The sequence below is a fragment of the Lampris incognitus genome, chromosome 11, assembly GCF_029633865.1.
Source record: "Lampris incognitus isolate fLamInc1 chromosome 11, fLamInc1.hap2, whole genome shotgun sequence".
NCBI classification, from domain to species: Eukaryota; Metazoa; Chordata; class Actinopteri; order Lampriformes; family Lampridae; genus Lampris; species Lampris incognitus.
Window position 1 is genome coordinate 405,001 of NC_079221.1, and position 18,920 is coordinate 423,920.

Consider the following 18,920-nt stretch of genomic DNA (forward strand, 5'->3'; position numbering starts at 1 on the left):
TGTGTCTGTGGTGTGTGTCTGTGGTGTGTGTGTGTGTGTGTGTCTGTGGTGTGTGTGTGTGTGTCTGTGATGTGTGTCTGTGGTGTGTGTGTGTCTCTGTGGTGTGTGTGTGTCTCTCTGTGGTGTGTGTGTGTGTGTGTGTGTGTGTCTCTCTGTGATGTGTGTGTGTGTGTCTGTGGTGTGTGTGTGTCTCTCTGTGGTGTGTGTGTGTGTGTCTGTGATGTGTGTGTGTGTCTGTGGTGTGTGTGTGTCTCTCTGTGGTGTGTGTGTGTGTGTGTCTCTGTGATGTGTGTCTGTGGTGTGTGTGTGTGTGTCTGTGGTGTGTGTCTGTGGTGTGTGTCTGTGGTGTGTGTGTGTGTGTGTCTGTGGTGTGTGTGTGTGTGTCTGTGATGTGTGTCTGTGGTGTGTGTGTGTCTCTGTGGTGTGTGTGTGTCTCTCTGTGGTGTGTGTCTGTGGTGTGTGTGTGTGTGTGTGTCTGTGGTGTGTGTGTGTGTGTCTGTGATGTGTGTCTGTGGTGTGTGTGTCTCTCTGTGGTGTGTGTGTGTGTGTGTGTGTGTGTGTCTCTGTGATGTGTGTGTGTGTGTCTGTGGTGTGTGTGTGTCTCTCTGTGGTGTGTGTGTGTGTGTCTGTGATGTGTGTGTGTGTGTCTGTGGTGTGTGTGTGTCTCTCTGTGGTGTGTGTGTGTGTGTGTGTGTGTGTCTCTGTGATGTGTGTCTGTGGTGTGTGTGTGTGTGTGTGTGTCTGTGGTGTGTGTGTGTGTGTGTCTGTGGTGTGTGTGTGTGTGTGTCTGTGATGTGTGTCTGTGATGTGTGTCTGTGGTGTGTGTGTGTCTCTGTGGTGTGTGTGTGTCTCTCTGTGGTGTGTGTGTGTGTCTGTGATGTGTGTCTGTGGTGTGTGTGTGTCTCTGTGGTGTGTGTGTGTCTCTCTGTGGTGTGTGTGTGTGTCTGTGATGTGTGCCTGTGGTGTGTGTGTGTCTCTGTGGTGTGTGTGTGTCTCTCTGTGGTGTGTGTGTGTGTGTCTGTGATGTGTGTGTGTGTCTGTGATGTGTGTCTGTGGTGTGTGTGTGTCTCTGTGGTGTGTGTGTGTGTCTCTGTGATGTGTGTCTGTGGTGTGTGTGTCTGTGGTGTGTCTGTGGTGTGTGTGTGTGTGTCTGTGATGTGTGTCTGTGGTGTGTGTGTGTCTCTGTGGTGTGTGTGTGTCTCTCTGTGGTGTGTGTGTGTGTGTGTGTGTCTGTGATGTGTGTGTGTGTGTCTCTGTGATGTGTCTCTGTGGTGTGTGTGTGTGTGTGTGTGTCTGTGGTGTGTGTGTGTGTGTGTGTCTGTGATGTGTCTCTGTGGTGTGTGTGTGTGTGTCTGTGGTGTGTGTGTGTGTGTGTGTCTGTGATGTGTGTCTGTGGTGTGTGTGTGTCTCTCTGTGGTGTGTGTGTCTCTCTCTGTGATGTGTGTGTGTGTCTCTCTGTGGTGTGTGTGTGTCTCTCTGTGGTGTGTGTGTGTGTCTGTGATGTGTGTGTGTGTGTGTGTGTGTGTGTGTGTGTGCTAAGTAATCACGTTGCAGCAGCAGCAGTAGAGTAAGACTGTGTCATCGCAGCTCATCCTATTTCTCCATTGCCAGCTTTCCAAGCTTCGTTTCTCGTGTGCTGTGCCCCTCTGCCCAGGTTATGGAGTGGACAGTATCCATGAGGCCTCAGACCCTGCGGAGGCTGTCAGGAATGCCCAAGGAATCTTCATAGGTCAGAAACACAAGTGGGAGACAGCACTCGTCGTCAGCAGACATTTAAACAAAAAAGCAGCATCTGATATGAAGCACAGCACACACCCTGCCAGGAGGGGGGGTTATTGCCTGTGAGGCCGAACTGGTAGAGAATGGTTTTAACATGGTGAGGGTACAGGGGCCTCCAGCGCCACTAAAACAAGTGGCATTAGTACTATTCCACAGTACCCTGCACTGGTGAGGGGAGAGGAAGGCCGCTTGACAACCTCAGGGACATGTCTGCACACACAGGCTCAAACCTCTAGGACCGTGCTGAGGTAGCTTAGTAGATGATGCTGCCTTTCAGATGGGCCACTAGACTGACCACAGGCAGCGGAGTCTGATGTCCCCTGTGGCAGGCCATGACACAGTAGTTCACTCGGCGAGGACATGCTTCAGTACATGAGCCGGGTGTCTTCCTTGGTCTTCAGTGTGAATCCTCACTCTGGAACACGACACACAAGGACTGTTCAATCACAGCTTGTGCTTAAATGCTCTAAACTTTTCGGATGAAATTACTTCACAAATTACACTGCTCAAAAAAATAAAGGGAACACATAAGCAATGCAATGTAGCTCCAAGTCAATCACACTTTTGAGATATCAACCTGTCCAGTTAGGAAGCAACACTGATTTGTGAATCAATTTCACCTGTTGGTAAATTGTCTAATTTCCACCAGGTGGAAATTAGACAATTTGCAAGACAACCCCTATAACAGGAATGGATTTGCAGGTGGTGGCCACAGACCATTTGCCTGTCCTCATCTTTTCTGGCCGCTCTTTGGTTAGTTTTTCATTTTGCTAGTGCCCTCACCACTAGAGGTGGCATGAGGCGGTATCTGCAACCTACAGAAGTTGCTCAGGTAGTGCAGCTCATCCAGGATGGCACATCAATGCGTGCTGTGGCAAGAAGATTTGATGTGTCTCCCAGCACAGTGTCCAGAGCATGGAGGAGGTACCAGGAGACAGGCCAGTACACCAGGAGACGTGGAGGGGGCCGCAGGAGGACAACAACCCCACAGCAGGACCGCTATCTGGTCCTTTGTGCAAGGAGGAACAGGAGGAGCACTGCCAGAGCCCTACAAAACGACCTTCAACAGGCCACTAATGTGCAGGTTTCTGCTCAAACAGTGAGAAACAGAAGGCATGAGGATGGTATGAGGGCCCGACGTCCACAATTGGGGCCTGTGCTCACAGCCCAACACCGTGCAGCCCGATTGACCTTTGCCAGAGAACATCTTGGTTGGCAGATTCGCCATTGGCGCCCTGTGCTCTTCACAGATGAGAGCAGGTTCACACTGAACACATGTGACAGACGTGAGAGAGTCTGGAGACGCTGTGGAGAACGTTCTGCTGCCTGCAACATCCTCCAGCATGACCGGTTTGGTGGTGGGTCAGTGATGGTCTGGGGAGGCATATCCTTGGAGGGCCGCACAGACCTCTACGTGCTAGCCAGAGGTACCATGACTGCCATTAGGTCCCGGGATGAGATCCTCAGACCCATTGTCAGACCATATGCTGGTGCAGTGGGCCCTGGGTTCCTGCTCATGCATGACAATGCTCGTCCTCATGTGGCCAGAGTGTGTCAGCAGTTCCTGTATGTCGAGGGCATTGATGCTATGGACTGGCCTGCACGTTCCCCAGACCTGAATCCAATCGAGCACCTCTGGAACATCATGTCTCGTACCATCCGCCAATGCGATGTCGCACCACAGACTGTCCAGGAGTTGACCGATGCCCCGATCCAGGTCTGGGAGGAGATCCCTCAGGAGACCATCCGTCGTCTCATCAGGAGCATGCCCAGACGTTGTAGGGAGTGCATACAGGCACGTGGAGGCCACACACACTACTGAGCCTCATTTTGAATCGTCTTGAAGAATTTCCACAGAAGTTGGATCAGCCTATGTTCTCATTTTCCACTTTGATTTTGAGTATGATTCTGAATCCAGACCTTAATGGGCTAATGATTTTGATTTCCATTGATCATTCTTAGGTTATTTTGCTCTAAACACATTCCTCTGTCTAATAAATAAAGATTTTCAGCTGAAATATTTCATTCATCGAGGTCTATATTGTGTTTTTAGGTGTTCCCTTTATTTTTTTGAGCAGTGTAGATTACAACAATTACCCCCCCCCCAAATATTCCAGTGGTAACTCGGTGCTTCTAGGGTGGAGTGATGCTCATGCAGCGACTTCATCCGTTGTTATTGTTTTCAGGTGGAGGAAACACCTTCCGTTTGCTGAAGTGTCTTTATGACAATGAGGTGGTGATGGAGATCAGGGAGAGAGTCCTGAAGGTGAGACAGATCTAGACCATGAACATGCATACAAGGAGACTTCCTCTCTCACCTTCACCTGTCTCTTGTACACATACACACCCACCTGCTCCCCAGTGTTCACCCACATGCCACCAGTCTCTCTCTCTCTCACTCTCTCTCTCTCGCCTCATTTTCAACACACAGTCATAATCCATACCTTCAAGTAATTACTAAAACCACAGACATTCACATTGCCCAACACTACACCTTTTTCTCTATCCTTTTTTTTCTTCTTTCTTTCTTTCTGTATTTCTTGGACTCCCTCAAATTTTTCCAACTCTTCCCATTTGCAGGATGGTATTCCCTACATGGGTTCCAGCGCTGGTACCAACGTGTCCACCATCAGTATCAACACCACCAATGACATGCCCATCGTCTACCCTCCATCCTTTGCTGCCATCGGCCTGGTGCCCTTTAACATCAATCCCCACTACCTGGACACCGACCCGAACAGCACACACATGGGGGTGGGTGCTGCAGACGAGACATGCACACACTGCACATTACAGAAAGGCTACTACTGATAGACTTTACACAACTGCAGAATTTGAGCCCAAGCAATTTTTATTGGTCGAAGTCATATCCCTAATGTGCTACTAGCTCCCTTGATGCTCTAACGCTTTACTGGTTGCTATGCTAGCAATATGCTAGCAATATGCTTTTGTTATGAATGCCAACTGCTTGCGTGAAAACGTTTCAGTCCATGTGTTGGAAATTGTATGAAAGCATCGATATCCTTTTCAGTGGGGCATCACTGCCATGTAACACAAACTTGTTTGTTAGTACCTTGTTGTCATTTGTGAGGCTCACACTATGCCGTCTCTCTTTAGGAGACCAGAGAGCAGAGGATTGTCCAGTACCTCGAAGAACCTGACGTGCCATCTGTCCTGGTGAGTTAGAGAGAGAGAGAGACAGCGGGAGAGAGAGAGAGAGAGAGAGACAGGGAGGGAGGTGGAGGGAGAGAGCAACTGGGAGAGGAAAGGAGAAAGAGAAAGGTAGGCAAATACTCTACAATTGACCCTTTGCACATGACGTCACGTCCCACTCGCGGGGAACATGAACGCCATGACGGACGGCAGAAGACTTGGACGTCAAATTCAAGACAAGCGGGCACGTTAGCTATAGTTCGACATTTCGTTGTTTGAAGCTAGTTTTTATTTTACTTTTATTTTACTTTTATGTACGATGGTGATTTCCTGCTGCACCGTGCAGCGTGCCAACAGGCAAGGCTGTAAGCCCAGTCGAGCCTTTTACAGGGCACCTTTTGATGCCGACAGAAGACGGCGCTGGATAGCTGCTATCAGTCGCAAGGACTGGCAGCCGTCTAAATACTCCCGGATCTGCAGTGAGCATGTTTTACGAGGTAAGTTTCATATATAACGTTTTCTAAGTTACGTAACCTAAGCTACGTTAGTTAGTCACGTCAAAACAAACTCTAAACGCTAATGCACAACCAGTCGTGAGAAGGGCTTGCTACTAGCTAACAACTGTTAGCTAGCCCTCTCAAGACTGGTTAACGTTGAGTTATGACTTGAGTTATGGGTGACCAAACGTCCACTTTTCCCCGGACATGCCCTCTTTTCACGTCCTGTCCGAGGGGTAAACTCCGAGTATCATTGAAGTATCTCGAGGGTGGAGGCAGAGTGTCCTCTTTTTTGGAACGCAAAATATGGTCACCCTAAGTTATGCTAGATCCGTGAACACATCGGTAGGAAGAAGGCACGGGTCGCTAGCTAACCCTGCTATCGCTAGCTTCTCCACATATCGCTCTTTGTGCCGTCCTACAAGGTGACTCACTTCACAGGAGAACTCCACAACATTACTCTGACTATTGGTAGCCATCACTTCAATTTAAACTATAATAGCTACTCATCCGTCGCAATATTTTGTTTGTTTTTGTTGTTCACTTTTGAATTTCCCGGTGTATCACTTCCTGCCGTCCCTCCGGTCTATCACTTCCTGCCGTCCGTCCGGTCTATCACTTACTGCCGTCCGTCATGGCGCAGTCTCCCTCGACACGTGATAATTGTGACGTGTCTGCAAAGGGTGAATAGCGGGAAACAGACGGAGGAAAAGGAGAGGAGAAAAAGAAATAAAGACGACGACTTGTTGGAAGACGGCGAGAACAATCAAACTCTGAAGAGGCAAAGAGAGAAGGAAGATTGGAGACAGTACTGATGGATTAGGTTAGTGATGGATTGGGCGGCACTGTGGCCCAGTGGTTAGCACTGTCGCCTCACAGCAAGAAGGTCCTGGGTTCAAACCCCAGGCCGTCCCAGGCCCTTCCTGTGTTGAGTTTGCATGTTCTCCCCATGTCTGCGTGGGTTTCCTCCCACCATCAGGACTTGCATGTTAGGGTTAATACTTCTGCCTGTGCCCCTGAGCAAAGCATTGGAAAGAAGAACAGGAGTTGGTCCCCAGGTGCTGCAGCTTCCCACTGCTCCTGTACAACAGGATGCGTTACATGCAGAGAACACGTTCATTTTAAAAATACAATTCATTGTTAGAATACGATGTTGAATAAAATGGCTTTCATTCATGAATTTATGAAATTGTGTAATTTGATAAAAGTGAATGTTCATGATAATGCAAGACTGATAATGTGTGATCACGTGTACATGCGATCATGCAAGACTGATCAGGTGTGATCATGTGTACATATGATCATGCAAGATTGATCATGTGATCATGCAAGACTGATCGTGTGATCATGTGTACATGTGATCATGCAAGATTGATCATGTGATCATGCAAGACTGATCACGTGTGATCATGCGAGACTGATTGTGTGATCATGTGTACATGTGATCATGCAAGACTGATCACGTGTGATCATGTGTACATGTGATCATGCAAGATTGATCATGTGATCATGCAAGACTGATCACGTGTGATCATGCAAGACTGATCATGTGTGATCATGTGTACATGTGATCATGCAAGACTGATCACGTGTGATCATGTGTACATGTGCTCATGCAAGACTGATCACGTGTGTGTGTGTGTGTGTGTGTGTGTGTGTGTGTGTGTGTGTGTGTGTGTGTGTGTGTGTGTGTGTGTGTGTGTGTTTGTGTGTGTGTGTTTTAGGCTCTGAGAGAGGGATCCATGCTGCTGGTGGAGGGGAAGAAAGCTACGCTGCTAGGAACCACCAAGGCCAGACTGTTTACCAGGTAACTAACTAACACACACACACACACACACACACACACATATATACACTTTACAAGTGGTTTACCACAGCACCAAGAATAGATTGGATTAACAAGTAACACACTATGAGCTGTACTGTAATTGTGGCTACATTTCATGGCTTTTTGGTGTGTTTCTGGTACTTGTCATCATGAGTTTTTTTCCTATCATTTTATTTGTGGGCATGTTTAGGCAATCTACACTTTTATCTTGATTCATTTAAAACCCTCTTAACAGCCCCACTTTGCAATTTGTCAACAGCAACTTCGTTTTTTAAATAAATAAATAAAAAGAACTCATAAAAATACCTTCAACACATTCTAACTTATCATGGTATGATGAGATTTTGTATATTTACACAAGCCAACCACAGCTCAAGGCTATGCTGTTCTTCATAACACACACAATGTAATCTGAAGTCATGGGGAATCAAAACACCACTTGATGTATTCTGTTGTGAGAGACGGGTTCATTTTTCATGTTGTGTATGTAACCCCTTTTTCACTGGCGGGCAACGCCAAGCACATTTAAACAAGACAAAAGCCCAATGCTACCAGTTACTAAAGTGTTACAATCCAATCCAATGGCGCACCAGGATCCTGAGTTCTCAGCAGTGGAATGGTGAGCTGGCTGAACCTCCTGTGTACTAGTAGGCTAGTGCCCCTACTGACAATATCAGTGATACATGATAATACAAATAATTAACCAAGATAATAATCAATTTAGTAGCGCGGTGCCTCCACTGTGAAAATAGTACACTTACCTAAGGCGGCTAGTGAATTAGTGAATGGTGGATCTTCCCAGAATGAAACAAACATGTGGTGAATGCAGACCTTATAACCCTGCTGTGTGCTGAATTACTGTACCAGCTTATTACCAGCACTCTAACAGTAACCTTGGCTTTGCATAAGCGGTAATGAGCTGCCAATACACCCGAAATATAATTAGTAATAATAGCATTTATTTGATAATAATGAGAGAGAGAGATAAACCACACGAGTGTAGTATTGTTGATTAGATAAGCAAAGCCAAAGAGCTGCCTGAGACCCAGGTGAGACCCAGGTGAGACCAGGTGAGACCCAGGTGAGACCAGGTGAGACCAGGTTCAAGCGAGCTGTAGCTTTTAGCCCGAGTAGCGTTCCAGGCCAGCCTCGCAGCACTATCTGTGAATCGCACAGCTTAACACCCAATGAACAATAGCAATATGCTTAAATCGATAACAGATTATTGACATCGGTACATTAATTGGAATTACACAGGGTGTGACAACCGGTCCCAATAAACAGGAAGAAAAGTATTAAAAGAACACAGAAATACCCCCAGCGCTTTCCGTTGGGGCCCATAAAGCAGCTCTCTGAGCGGAGGGCACGGCAGCCACCGCTACGGTGCCCAGGCGACCAGGTAGAAGGGTGTGTGTGTGTGTCAGTATAAATGCAATGTCAGGTTACTCACAACCCATTGCTCCCTCGGCCGGGAGGCGGGGTGCAGTCCAGAGGATGGAAGGCGTGGTGCTGGCCTAGCAGCTGGCAGGTGTCGGCTCCCCCTTAGCAGCCTCAGCCGCAAGATGGCCACAGGTTGCAGTGATCAGAAAACCCCTGGCGAAGATGGTGGTCCTCCGGTGGGCCCAGCGCCGGAGAGCAGATGAAGCGAGTCCTTTTCGGACAGCAGACCGGTCCCAGGAATGGAGCAGAGCGGCTCCCCTGGTTAGCTCACAGTCCAGCGCAACCTGATGACTCCTGGCTGGCCTCCACAACTCTAGTCGGCTAGCTAACACACTAGCACTGGGTGCTAAATCCACTTAGCTAGCTGGCGGCGACACTGGCTATAGGACAAAATAATCGTAATACTAAAACAAAAACAACCCCACCAGCAAGCATACGACCGCGGGCCAACCGCAACACTCCTGAACTCCAAGGCGGGCCTAGTACACGGGCCGTGTATAAAGTCTCCGCGGAACGGGTACTGAGACGGAGCAGCAGAAAATGGACCTCTCTCCAGGGAGAACTGGCTTGGACTAAGCCTCCTCCCTCTCCGTGAGAAGAGAGAATGTGGACATCCTCGCGATTTTGCGGCCATAATAACTTTACACAATATCATTGGTTGATAACAAAATTCAAATAAAAATACAAACAGCAAATACATTTCATTGGTTTACATGTTTAGAAACTTATAAGAACATAGGAAATGCTTAAGACACAAAGCATGCTGGTAAATGAAGTACCACAAAGTCTGTACAGTAAGCAGTATGCTAAACAGTACAATGTCACAACATATGCATTACAATAAACAGTACTATACTAGGCCTCTATTTACATCCTAGGGGCCTAGGTTTTAGAGGTCCTTACATGTATCTGGTACATGACATGACATGACATGACATGACATGACATGACATGAAATTACATTCCAGTCATTTAGCCGACACTTTTATCCAAAGCGACTTACAATAAGTGCCTCATTTAATGTAGGAGATCAGGAGAACTACTAGTCATCAGAGGTCATAAGTGCATCTAAACAAGCATCTAAGAGCAAAACCAGTGCTAAAGTCAAAGCACAAGAAAGAGATTTTTATTTGTTTTTAAATGAGTGAATACAATAAGTGGTAAGAACAAGTAACAGGGTAGGAGTTCTTGAAGAGGTGAGTTTTCAACCTGCGGTGAAAGATGGGCAGCGACTCTGCTGTCCTGACATCAGTGGGGAGTTCATTCCACCGCTGTGGGGCAGGACAGAGCAGAGCCGGGACCGGGTCGATCAGCAGCAGGGGCCTCTGAGTGACGGGGCAACCAGGCGTCCCGAGGCAGCAGAGCCAAGTGGTGGGGTGGGGGTGTAGGGCTTGACCATGGCCTGGAGATAGAAAGGAGCTGTTCCTTTCACTGCCCTGTAGGCTAGCACCAGAGTCTTAAACTGGATGCGAGCAGCTACTGGGAGCCAGTGTAGGGACATGGGAAGGGGAGTTGTGTGGGAGAACTTAGAGCGGTTGAACACCAGACGAGCTGCAGCTTTCTGAACAAGCTCCAGAGGTCTGATGGCCGACGCCGGGGCACCAGCAAGGAGGAAGTTGCCGTAGTCAAGTCGGAAGATGACCAGAGCCTGGATGAGCACCTGTGCCGTCTCGTCGGTGAGGAATGGGTGAATCCTCCTGATGTTATAGAGGAGAAATCTGCAGGAGCGAGCAACTGATGCAACGTTTGAAGCAAATGACAGTTGGTCGTCCAGGATCACACCCAGATTCCTCACAGTCCGAGTTGGCGTCACCACGGTGTTGTCATGGTGATGGCCAGCTCTCAGTGCGGGCAACCTTTCCCTGGGAGGAACATCAGCTCTGTCTTGTCCAGATTGAGCTTCAGGTGGTGTGTCGCCATCCACTCTGAGATGTCAGTCAAGCACGCAGCAATGCGTGTCTCTACTTGTGTGTCAGAGGGAGGGAAGGACCAGATCAGCTGGGTGTCATCAGCATAACAATGGTAAAAGAAGTGATGCGAGCGAATAACAGAACACAGGGATGTCGTGTACAGGGAGAAAAGGAGAGGACCCAGAACCGAACCCTGTGGTGCTTCAACTGAAATACTGGGAGCAATATTTATACTATGTCCATGGTAAAGGTTTTAATAGGGACAGGCACAATCACACACACACGACAGCAATGGTCTCTTTTTATCGTGGCCGATCTCTCTCCGTGTGTGTGTATATGTGTGTGTGTGTGTGTGTGTGTGTGTGTGTGTTTTCCAGGGGGAAACCGACTGTCGAGTACGACACCGGCAGTGACCTTAGCTTCCTGTTGATGGATGGACGTTAATGGAGAAACAACCGGGGAGAAAAAAGAAGTGAACATGACAGAACATTAAGAGAGGACTTCTACACCACACATCCAAAACTGACACGACACTTCTACACCACACATGCTACTTCTTCTACACCACACATGCAAAACTGACACGATACTTCTTCTACACCACACATGCTACTTCTTCTACACCACACATGCTACTTCTTCTACACCACACATCCAAAACTGACACGATACTTCTTCTACACCACACATGCTACTTCTTCTACACCACACATGCAAAACTGACACGATACTTCTTCTACACCAGTGTTTCTCAAACCTCTCCTGGAGGACCACTTGTCCTGCATGTTTTAGATCTCTCCCTGCTCCAACACAGCTGATTCAAATGATCAACTCGTTATGAGCTCCTGAAGCTGCCTAAGAACAAAACTGTTCATTTAAATCAGCTGCGTTGGAGCAGGGAGATCTAAAACATGCAGGACAAGTGGTCCTCCAGGAGAGGTTTGAGAAACGCTGTTCTACACCACACATGCAAAACTGACACGATACTTCTACACCACACATACTACTTCTTCTACACCACACATGCTACTTCTTCTACACCGCACATGCTACTTCTTCTACAGCAAACATGCTACTTCTTCTACACCGCAAATACTACTTCTTCTACACCGCACATACTACTTCATCTACACCACACATGCTACTTCTTCTACACCACACATGCAAAACTGAAACGATACTTCTACACCGCACATACTACTTCTTCTACACCACACATACTTCTTCTACACCACATACTACTTCTTCTACACTACACATGCTACTTCTTCTACACATACTTCTTCTACACCATGCATGCTACTTCTTCTACACCACACATGCTACTTCTTCTACACCGCACATGCTACTTCTTCTACACCACACATGCTACTTCTTCTACACTACACATGCAAAACTGATGCATGCTACTTCTTCTACACCACACATGCAAAACTGACACATGCTACTTCTTCTACACCGCACATGCAAAAGCTGCACTGACGACAGCATGTTGTCATTAATGTTTACTTCAGAAGTTAATAAATATTTTACAGCAAAGTTCCCCCCATCTGTGTGAAGACCAACTAACTGTACGCATATGGGCCACCCAGCCCAGGGCCCTGTCTATGCAGGTTTACATGACACATACACCCCTAGCTTAGTATGCCGTATCACAATAGCACTGCTTGGCAGCCATCTTGTTGGCCTTTGTAACGGTTTTTATGGACATACAAACAGCGTCTCCACTTTATGGACCATCATGTGTTGTTTTTTCCCCCAACTTGTTTAACTAAATGCCTTGCTACAAACCGCAGAAGAATGGCTGCATCCTGGTTTGCTTGGATGACGGTGAGCCACCAAGTGGGAATCTCTTGCAACATAGACACAGCATCTGTTGTAGCCAGGGTCAAAGGTAACAGCATATCTTAAAGATAGCAGAAAGATAAGATATCTTTGCAGACACATGCAGAGACACAACCACAGATACTCTAACAGCCGTGTGACCTGAAAGCAGGTACACACTGTTCTGTAGCTTCTTATTTTATTTATCACTATTATCCAGGGAAAGTTCACGTAATCATGCTGGAGCAATGACCCATACAGAGTTAAACAAAATCAGTTGTTGGGGATTGGTGGTTCGAATCCGCGTGTTACCTCCGGCTTGGTCGGGCATCCCTACAGACACAACTGGCTGTGTCTGTGGGTGGGAAGCGGGAAGTGGGTGGGTGTCCTGGTCGCTCCACTAGCGCCTCCTCTGGTCAGTCGGGACAAATGTTAAGCGGGGAGGGGGAACTGGGGGGGAATAGCGTGATCCTCCCATGCGCTACGTCCCCCTGGTGAAACTCCTCACTGTCAGGTGAAAAGAAGCAGCTGGTGACTCCACATGTATGGGAGGAGACATGTGGTAGTCTGCAGCCCTCCCCGGATCAGCAGAGGGGGTGCAGCAGCGACTGGGACGACTCAGAAGAGTGGGGTAATTGGCCGGGTACAATTGGGGAGGAAGGGGGGGGTCAGTTGATCCTGTATGTGTGTATATGTAGACCAGCTGGGTAAAGATATGCACAGATGCAACAATATAAACAGAACAGACAACCGAAAAAGTGAACAAAATCTTTTAGTTTATTTCAGTTTAAAAGTGAAATAACCTCCATGAGAAATATTAGTTTTTTTTATTGAATCAAGGTGAAAGATTACATACATCAAAAAAGAGCCAATATTTTCTCTCAGTGGAAAGACTGGAAGCACATATCATAAAAGTAGCGTACAAGTCCAGGTGTGTAGACAGGATCGGGCTCAGCAGTGAAAGTCGGTCAAGGTAAACAGCAGCAGGCCTGGACTCTGTCCCTCTCAATTCAACCACCAAGACAAGAACACGTGTGTTTACTTCTGACATATGAGGGTGATTTCTGTTTCACCACATAATGCATGAGTAATGCATGAGTAATGCACGAGTAATGCATCAATGACAAAGATAAAGCACAGCCAGGCTTCCTGAACGTTTTCCTGTATTTCCAGACCTTTACTGGATTTCAAGACTTTGGTCCAGATTCAGCACTACACATACATATATATATATATGTATGCTAATAGCGGCGGGGCACTATGACTGCTACATCATCTCTGGCTAAATATTATTCTTTACAGTATGTGATTACGACTACTTAAAAAAAGTATTGTTGTGAATTAACCCCTTGCAAATTCCCACACTTCAAGACTTGAAAATCATTATTTTCTAGACGTGCTTATTAACATGGCGAAATAAAAAAGGAAAAACAATCTTAACACAAAGAAGGCCAGGAGAACCGACAGATAATCTTGTTTTCTGTCAAATAAAACCCGCTGTCATTCCATGTGACACGTTGAGTTGGCTGGATTGAGAAGGTGGACCCCAGCCCTGCTGGCCCCGCTGACCGATGGAAGTCCAGGTGGCAGTTCTGACCGACACTAAATGTCTCCACTCAGAACCCACAGGGGAAATATGTGTCAACCCTCCCACAGTGCATTTAGAGTCATTCTGCAGTTGCAAAAGGAATGAAGTTTACCATGTGTGCTACAGCTACGCTTCCACTTCGCAGATACGCTGACGCCACTTCATCACTGCCAGCACTCTTCATCACTGCCACTACTGATCACAGTTTACTTATCAGTGACTTTGCCAAGCAACATGGCTCAAACCAGTAGTCTGGACCAATATTAGTGAGAAACTTTTCTTTTTATTTGGATTTTTCCCCTTCTTCTCCCCAATTGTACCTGATCAGTTACCCCAGTCTTCCGAGCCGTCCCGGTCTCTGCTGCACCCCCTCTGCTGATCCGGGGAGGGCTGCAGACTACCACATGCCTCCTCCAATACATGTGGAGTCACCAGCCGCTTCTTTTCACCTGACATTGAGGAGTTTCACCAGGGGGATGTAGTGCGTGGGAGGATCACGCTATTCCCCCCCAGTTCCCCCTCACCCCCAAACAGGCACCCCGACTGGCCAGAGGAGGCGCTAGTGCAGCGACCAGGACACATACCCACATCCGGCTTCCCACCCACAGACACGGCCAATTGTGTCTGTAGGGACACCTGACCAAGCCGCAGGTAACGCGGGGATTCAACCTGGCGATCCCCGTGTTGGTAGGTAATGGAATAAACCGCCACGCCACCCGGACGCCCCTGAAACTTTTTTTTCAATTTCTCCAACGATCTACCATCCTTCTGGCATGAGACCAACCCAGTAGTTTCTCTTGGATATGTGCTGCGCTGCCTCATGGCCGCTCGCGTGGGGTGGAGTAACGGGCGGGGGCGCTGGTACCGAGCCGCCGTGCTGCAGGCCAATAGCAGCATCAGTTCATCTCCATAACAGTGGTCGTGTTTAATGCTTCATTCGGGTTAGGGTTAGCTTGAATGCTTCATCCCACAAAGGTAAACTGCCATAACTGCTTTTAGTGTCTTTAAGAAGGTTAAAAGGTCAGGGTGCCGATTTAATTTCCAGACCAACAAATCCATATCTGCAGCCCAACAACACACAGCCCACCTCTGGTTCAACAACACTGCTGGTGGACAAACCGTGAGCTCTGATGTGGTCCCTGTGTGTGGCGGAGTTGACCTGGCTGTGCAGGGGCAGCATCACTTGAACAGAGCTGCTACGCAGGGACTCGGCGTGTGCTCTGAACGCTAGCCACCACATCACAACACCCGGTGTGCTGCGACAAAAGCAACCTAAACAGGAGGGCAGTTCAGAAGATGCCAGTCTAAGAGATGGGACACATAATCTGGTCCTTAGTATGTTTCTGTGAAGTTATTGTATTGATCGTTATTTAGATTATTGCCTTAATTATAAATCAGCTTTAAACGTCACCTCCATCACAAACCCAATATGGGCGAACTCAAACCACCGTTTTTACACACAGCACTGCACACATTCACGCGCGGCAAGACACCTGTGACCACCAACCTGCTCTTGGATGGTCATCCTTCACACACACTGCGAGTCAGGACTTGAACATGAGTGGAAGAGCAGAGAAACTGAGGCCTCCGTCCAGGCCAGGAAACTGGACTATTTATGTCCAACCCCATCATTCAGTAACCGCTGTATCACGTCCCCCAGCAGGCTGCCGGAGCAACACCACGCCACTGAAACGAGCCGGGCCCCTGCCAAAGGTAAACCACCATTCCTCCACCAACGGTTTGATCCGTGTCAAGTTCCGTCACACATCTCATGGCAGTGTGTAAAGTAACACAACCACTGCCAACACCTCCACACGCACCCCAAAGACAAACACAAATGGCCTCGCACAATGATTGCATTGTGTCAAATCCATCTGAAAAAGGTCTTCATACTAACTGCTCTCTCACACACACACACACACACACACACACACACACACACACACACACACACACACACACATCTCTAGGGACAATTTAGTACGGCTGATCCACCTGACCTCCATGTCTTTGGACTGTGGGAAGAAACCCACGCAGACACGGGGAGAACATGCAAACTCCACACAGAGGACGGCCCGGGACGACCCACCAAGGCTGGACAACCCCGGGGCTCGAACCCAGGACCTTCTTGTTGTGAGGCAATCGCACTAACCACTGTGTCACCATGCTGCCCAAAACTGATTTCAAACGTCTTAATTTCATTCACGCCACATTATTGCTTTCTGTTTGGTGCTCCGATTGCCCGAGTGTCAGATAACACTGCACAAGAGGGGAAGAGGGAAGGGTGCAAAGGGTGTGAGTTTATAACAGGCCATCTTCAGTCAATCTGACTGTGAAGCCACTTCAATACAAAGTATTTACCCCAAATCCAGCTGCTCTGTGGGTGTGGTCTTCAGTGGTGAGCACAAACTGGGGCTGTGAACATTAGGAGGTCGATGGCTGGGGTGGAGGAGGTTTAACACACATCCTTCCTTAGATGTCAACTTAAAGATAATCCAAATCCAGAAAAATACTTAGACCCTCACAGAGCCCCTACTCTCACCAACACATTACTCCTAAAACAGCCCTCATTCAAAGAAAAGGGGCAAATCCTTTAATATTTCCACAAAGAGCCAGTTCAAAAAAGTTCAGACGACAGTATTATAAAGCTGGACACATGGGAGTCATGTCAGGTCAGGGGATTTTTTTTAATACCTCCCGATGTGGTGACGCCTGGAATCATTAACATTGTTGAGAATCATTAATTATGGTGAAGTTCAGGCTTGTATGGCTTTTGAGGCCATAAAATCCTATTTCATTTTATCCTTGATGGTTATCTACAATAATTTGCGTTTTGGGCTCAGATTGTCTTCTTGAGCCAAGGTCAAATCCAGGTGTCCTTAAGCATGTAGAGGACAATGTCCAATGCTATCGATGAAGACATCATAGATAAAAGTCAGAGAGAAGAACAAGCGTTGAGGTTGCTGACTATGGACTTTGAAAATCCTGTGCTAGAAGCCCATGTGTCCTGAAACAAGTTCAGCTCTAGGAAACCGCGTACATTTTCAATCTGAGTTAGTAAAGACAAACATTACAAGTTGATTTTTGAGGATTTGAAGGGAGAGCAGCATTATTCAGATTGAAAACCTTTCACCAGGAAGACTCCTGCTCTTGGCACAAACATCAAGTTAAGTTACTGTCCAAAAAAAAGAAAAAAAACTACACAACTTTTACAAGTACCTTGATCTTTTTCCATTAGTGAAAATTCTCGGTTGACATTTTTCTCATTATTTGTACCCCATGGATGGGGATTTTACCCTGAACTGTCCCTCTCTACTACATCTTCCATTCCTTACAGGCGGTTTGGCGTTTTCCCCAGAGTGTCCACTAGGCGTCAGTGTTGCCATTCTCCTCCGGCTGCAGCTGCTCCTTCTCAGTGCAGTCCTCCTGCGGGGGGCGCACCCGCTTGAAGAAGCCCAACTAGAGAGGAGGAAAGGAAAACGTAGAGAAAGACAGGCAAAGAAGAGGAGAGGAGAGGCAGGGGACACAAAACAGGAAAGGGAGCACAAATGTGTTAGGTCATGGAGCGTACAGCCTGCCCTACAGTGAAGAAGGGACTGCTTTCTGTTGTAGGTTGCATGCGCCATGAGGCGCGGACTGTTCTGTTACGTTGCATGAAAACGAGCAAGGAACCAGAGGACTTAGTTCCTTTCTCCAGTGTTTGTACTTATAACGTAGTTGTGTAAATAGGCCACATACACAACAAACTGGCGACGAGAATTGTGGACCTACATCATATCGGAACGCCGTGTTTCAGTTGCTAACGACTATTATGTTTGAGGACCGCACCATGACTCAGTATCAGCGTTCCACTCTCCATTTCAAAACCCCTTACCACAGACTCAACCAAGCAACTCAACAACAACCATAAAGGCATCACACACTGACTGCAGCACAACAGAGCAGTGCTCTAACCCACGTGCCGCACTGATGACTAGGGGTGCACGATTCAGAAGATCTCACAATTCGATTCCGATTCTTGGGGTCATGATTCAAGTCAAAATCGATTACGAGGCAGAATCGATTCAATTTGCAATTCAAAATCAATTCTCAAGTCAATACATTCATAGATTTGATTTTAGATTGCTGTTTTGAGTTACTTTTTCCATTTGACTGTGGTAGACACTTTTATAGGTCTCAAAGAAAAAAAGACCACACTGAATCAAATGTAAACGTTTACTACTCAATGTCGTCCACCCTGAGTAAGATTTAGTCTCCTTTAGTCCACTCAGCCAATAGGAAACAAAGGCAGCCCTGAGAAAAAGGGTAAAATGAATACTCAATACAAAAATTAAAATGATTGCAAAGATAAACTGAAAAGTGCAGACCTTCAAATAATAACTTAAATTCAAACTTCAAATAATAACTTAAATTCAAACTTCAAATAATAACTTAAATTCAATATTCAATAAAAGCACCGCTTTCTCTGTAAAAAGGTAACGAGATGGTATAGTATACCTGGGCTCAATTGTGTGCATAATGTACGGAAAGCCTTCATTATCAGCGCTGCTGTAGGGTCGCAGATCTTCTGAAATTAAACAGGCTACAGACTGGGTTAGGTTCTTGGCCCGGTCCGACTTGGCTGGAAGTTTAGAAGATTCTTGCCGCGTGCGCTGGTTCACTGAAACACTTGCTGCTGCAGCTGCTGCTGCTGCAGGGGGTTGATGTTTCAAATCTATCTCTGCATGACGGCGGACCACATGAGTCCTCAAGTTTGTCGTGTTTCCAAAATACTTCACCTTCGCTTTGCAAAGCTTGCATACTGCATGAGTCTTGTCAAGCTCCTTCTTCCCTCGAGTCCATAAAATCCAAAGTATGTCCACATTATTGCCTTCATTTGCCAATGGGGCAGGTTGTTTTTT

The 18,920-nt window shown here is 47.2% G+C and overlaps 2 protein-coding genes across 2 annotated transcripts in view; one reads left to right on the forward strand and one right to left on the reverse strand.

Moving 5' to 3' along the window:
- si:dkey-69o16.5 (Alpha-aspartyl dipeptidase-like) overlaps positions 1–11,501 on the forward strand; it is a 14,748-nt gene extending 3,247 nt beyond the window's left edge. Inside the window, exons 3-8 of the mRNA XM_056289796.1 lie at positions 1,655–1,729; positions 3,966–4,045; positions 4,360–4,533; positions 4,897–4,956; positions 7,154–7,236; positions 10,985–11,501. Of these exons, the coding sequence (XP_056145771.1) occupies positions 1,655–1,729; positions 3,966–4,045; positions 4,360–4,533; positions 4,897–4,956; positions 7,154–7,236; positions 10,985–11,051 (539 nt within the window). The 3' untranslated portion in view covers positions 11,052–11,501. The remainder of the gene's footprint in view (positions 1–1,654; positions 1,730–3,965; positions 4,046–4,359; positions 4,534–4,896; positions 4,957–7,153; positions 7,237–10,984) is intronic.
- Positions 11,502–13,190: 1,689 nt separating this feature from the next.
- Positions 13,191–18,920, reverse strand: part of itgav (integrin, alpha V) — a 119,598-nt gene continuing 113,868 nt past the window's right edge. The window contains exon 32 of the mRNA XM_056289084.1: positions 13,191–17,478. Coding sequence (XP_056145059.1) covers positions 17,386–17,478 — 93 coding nt within the window. The 3' untranslated portion in view covers positions 13,191–17,385. The remainder of the gene's footprint in view (positions 17,479–18,920) is intronic.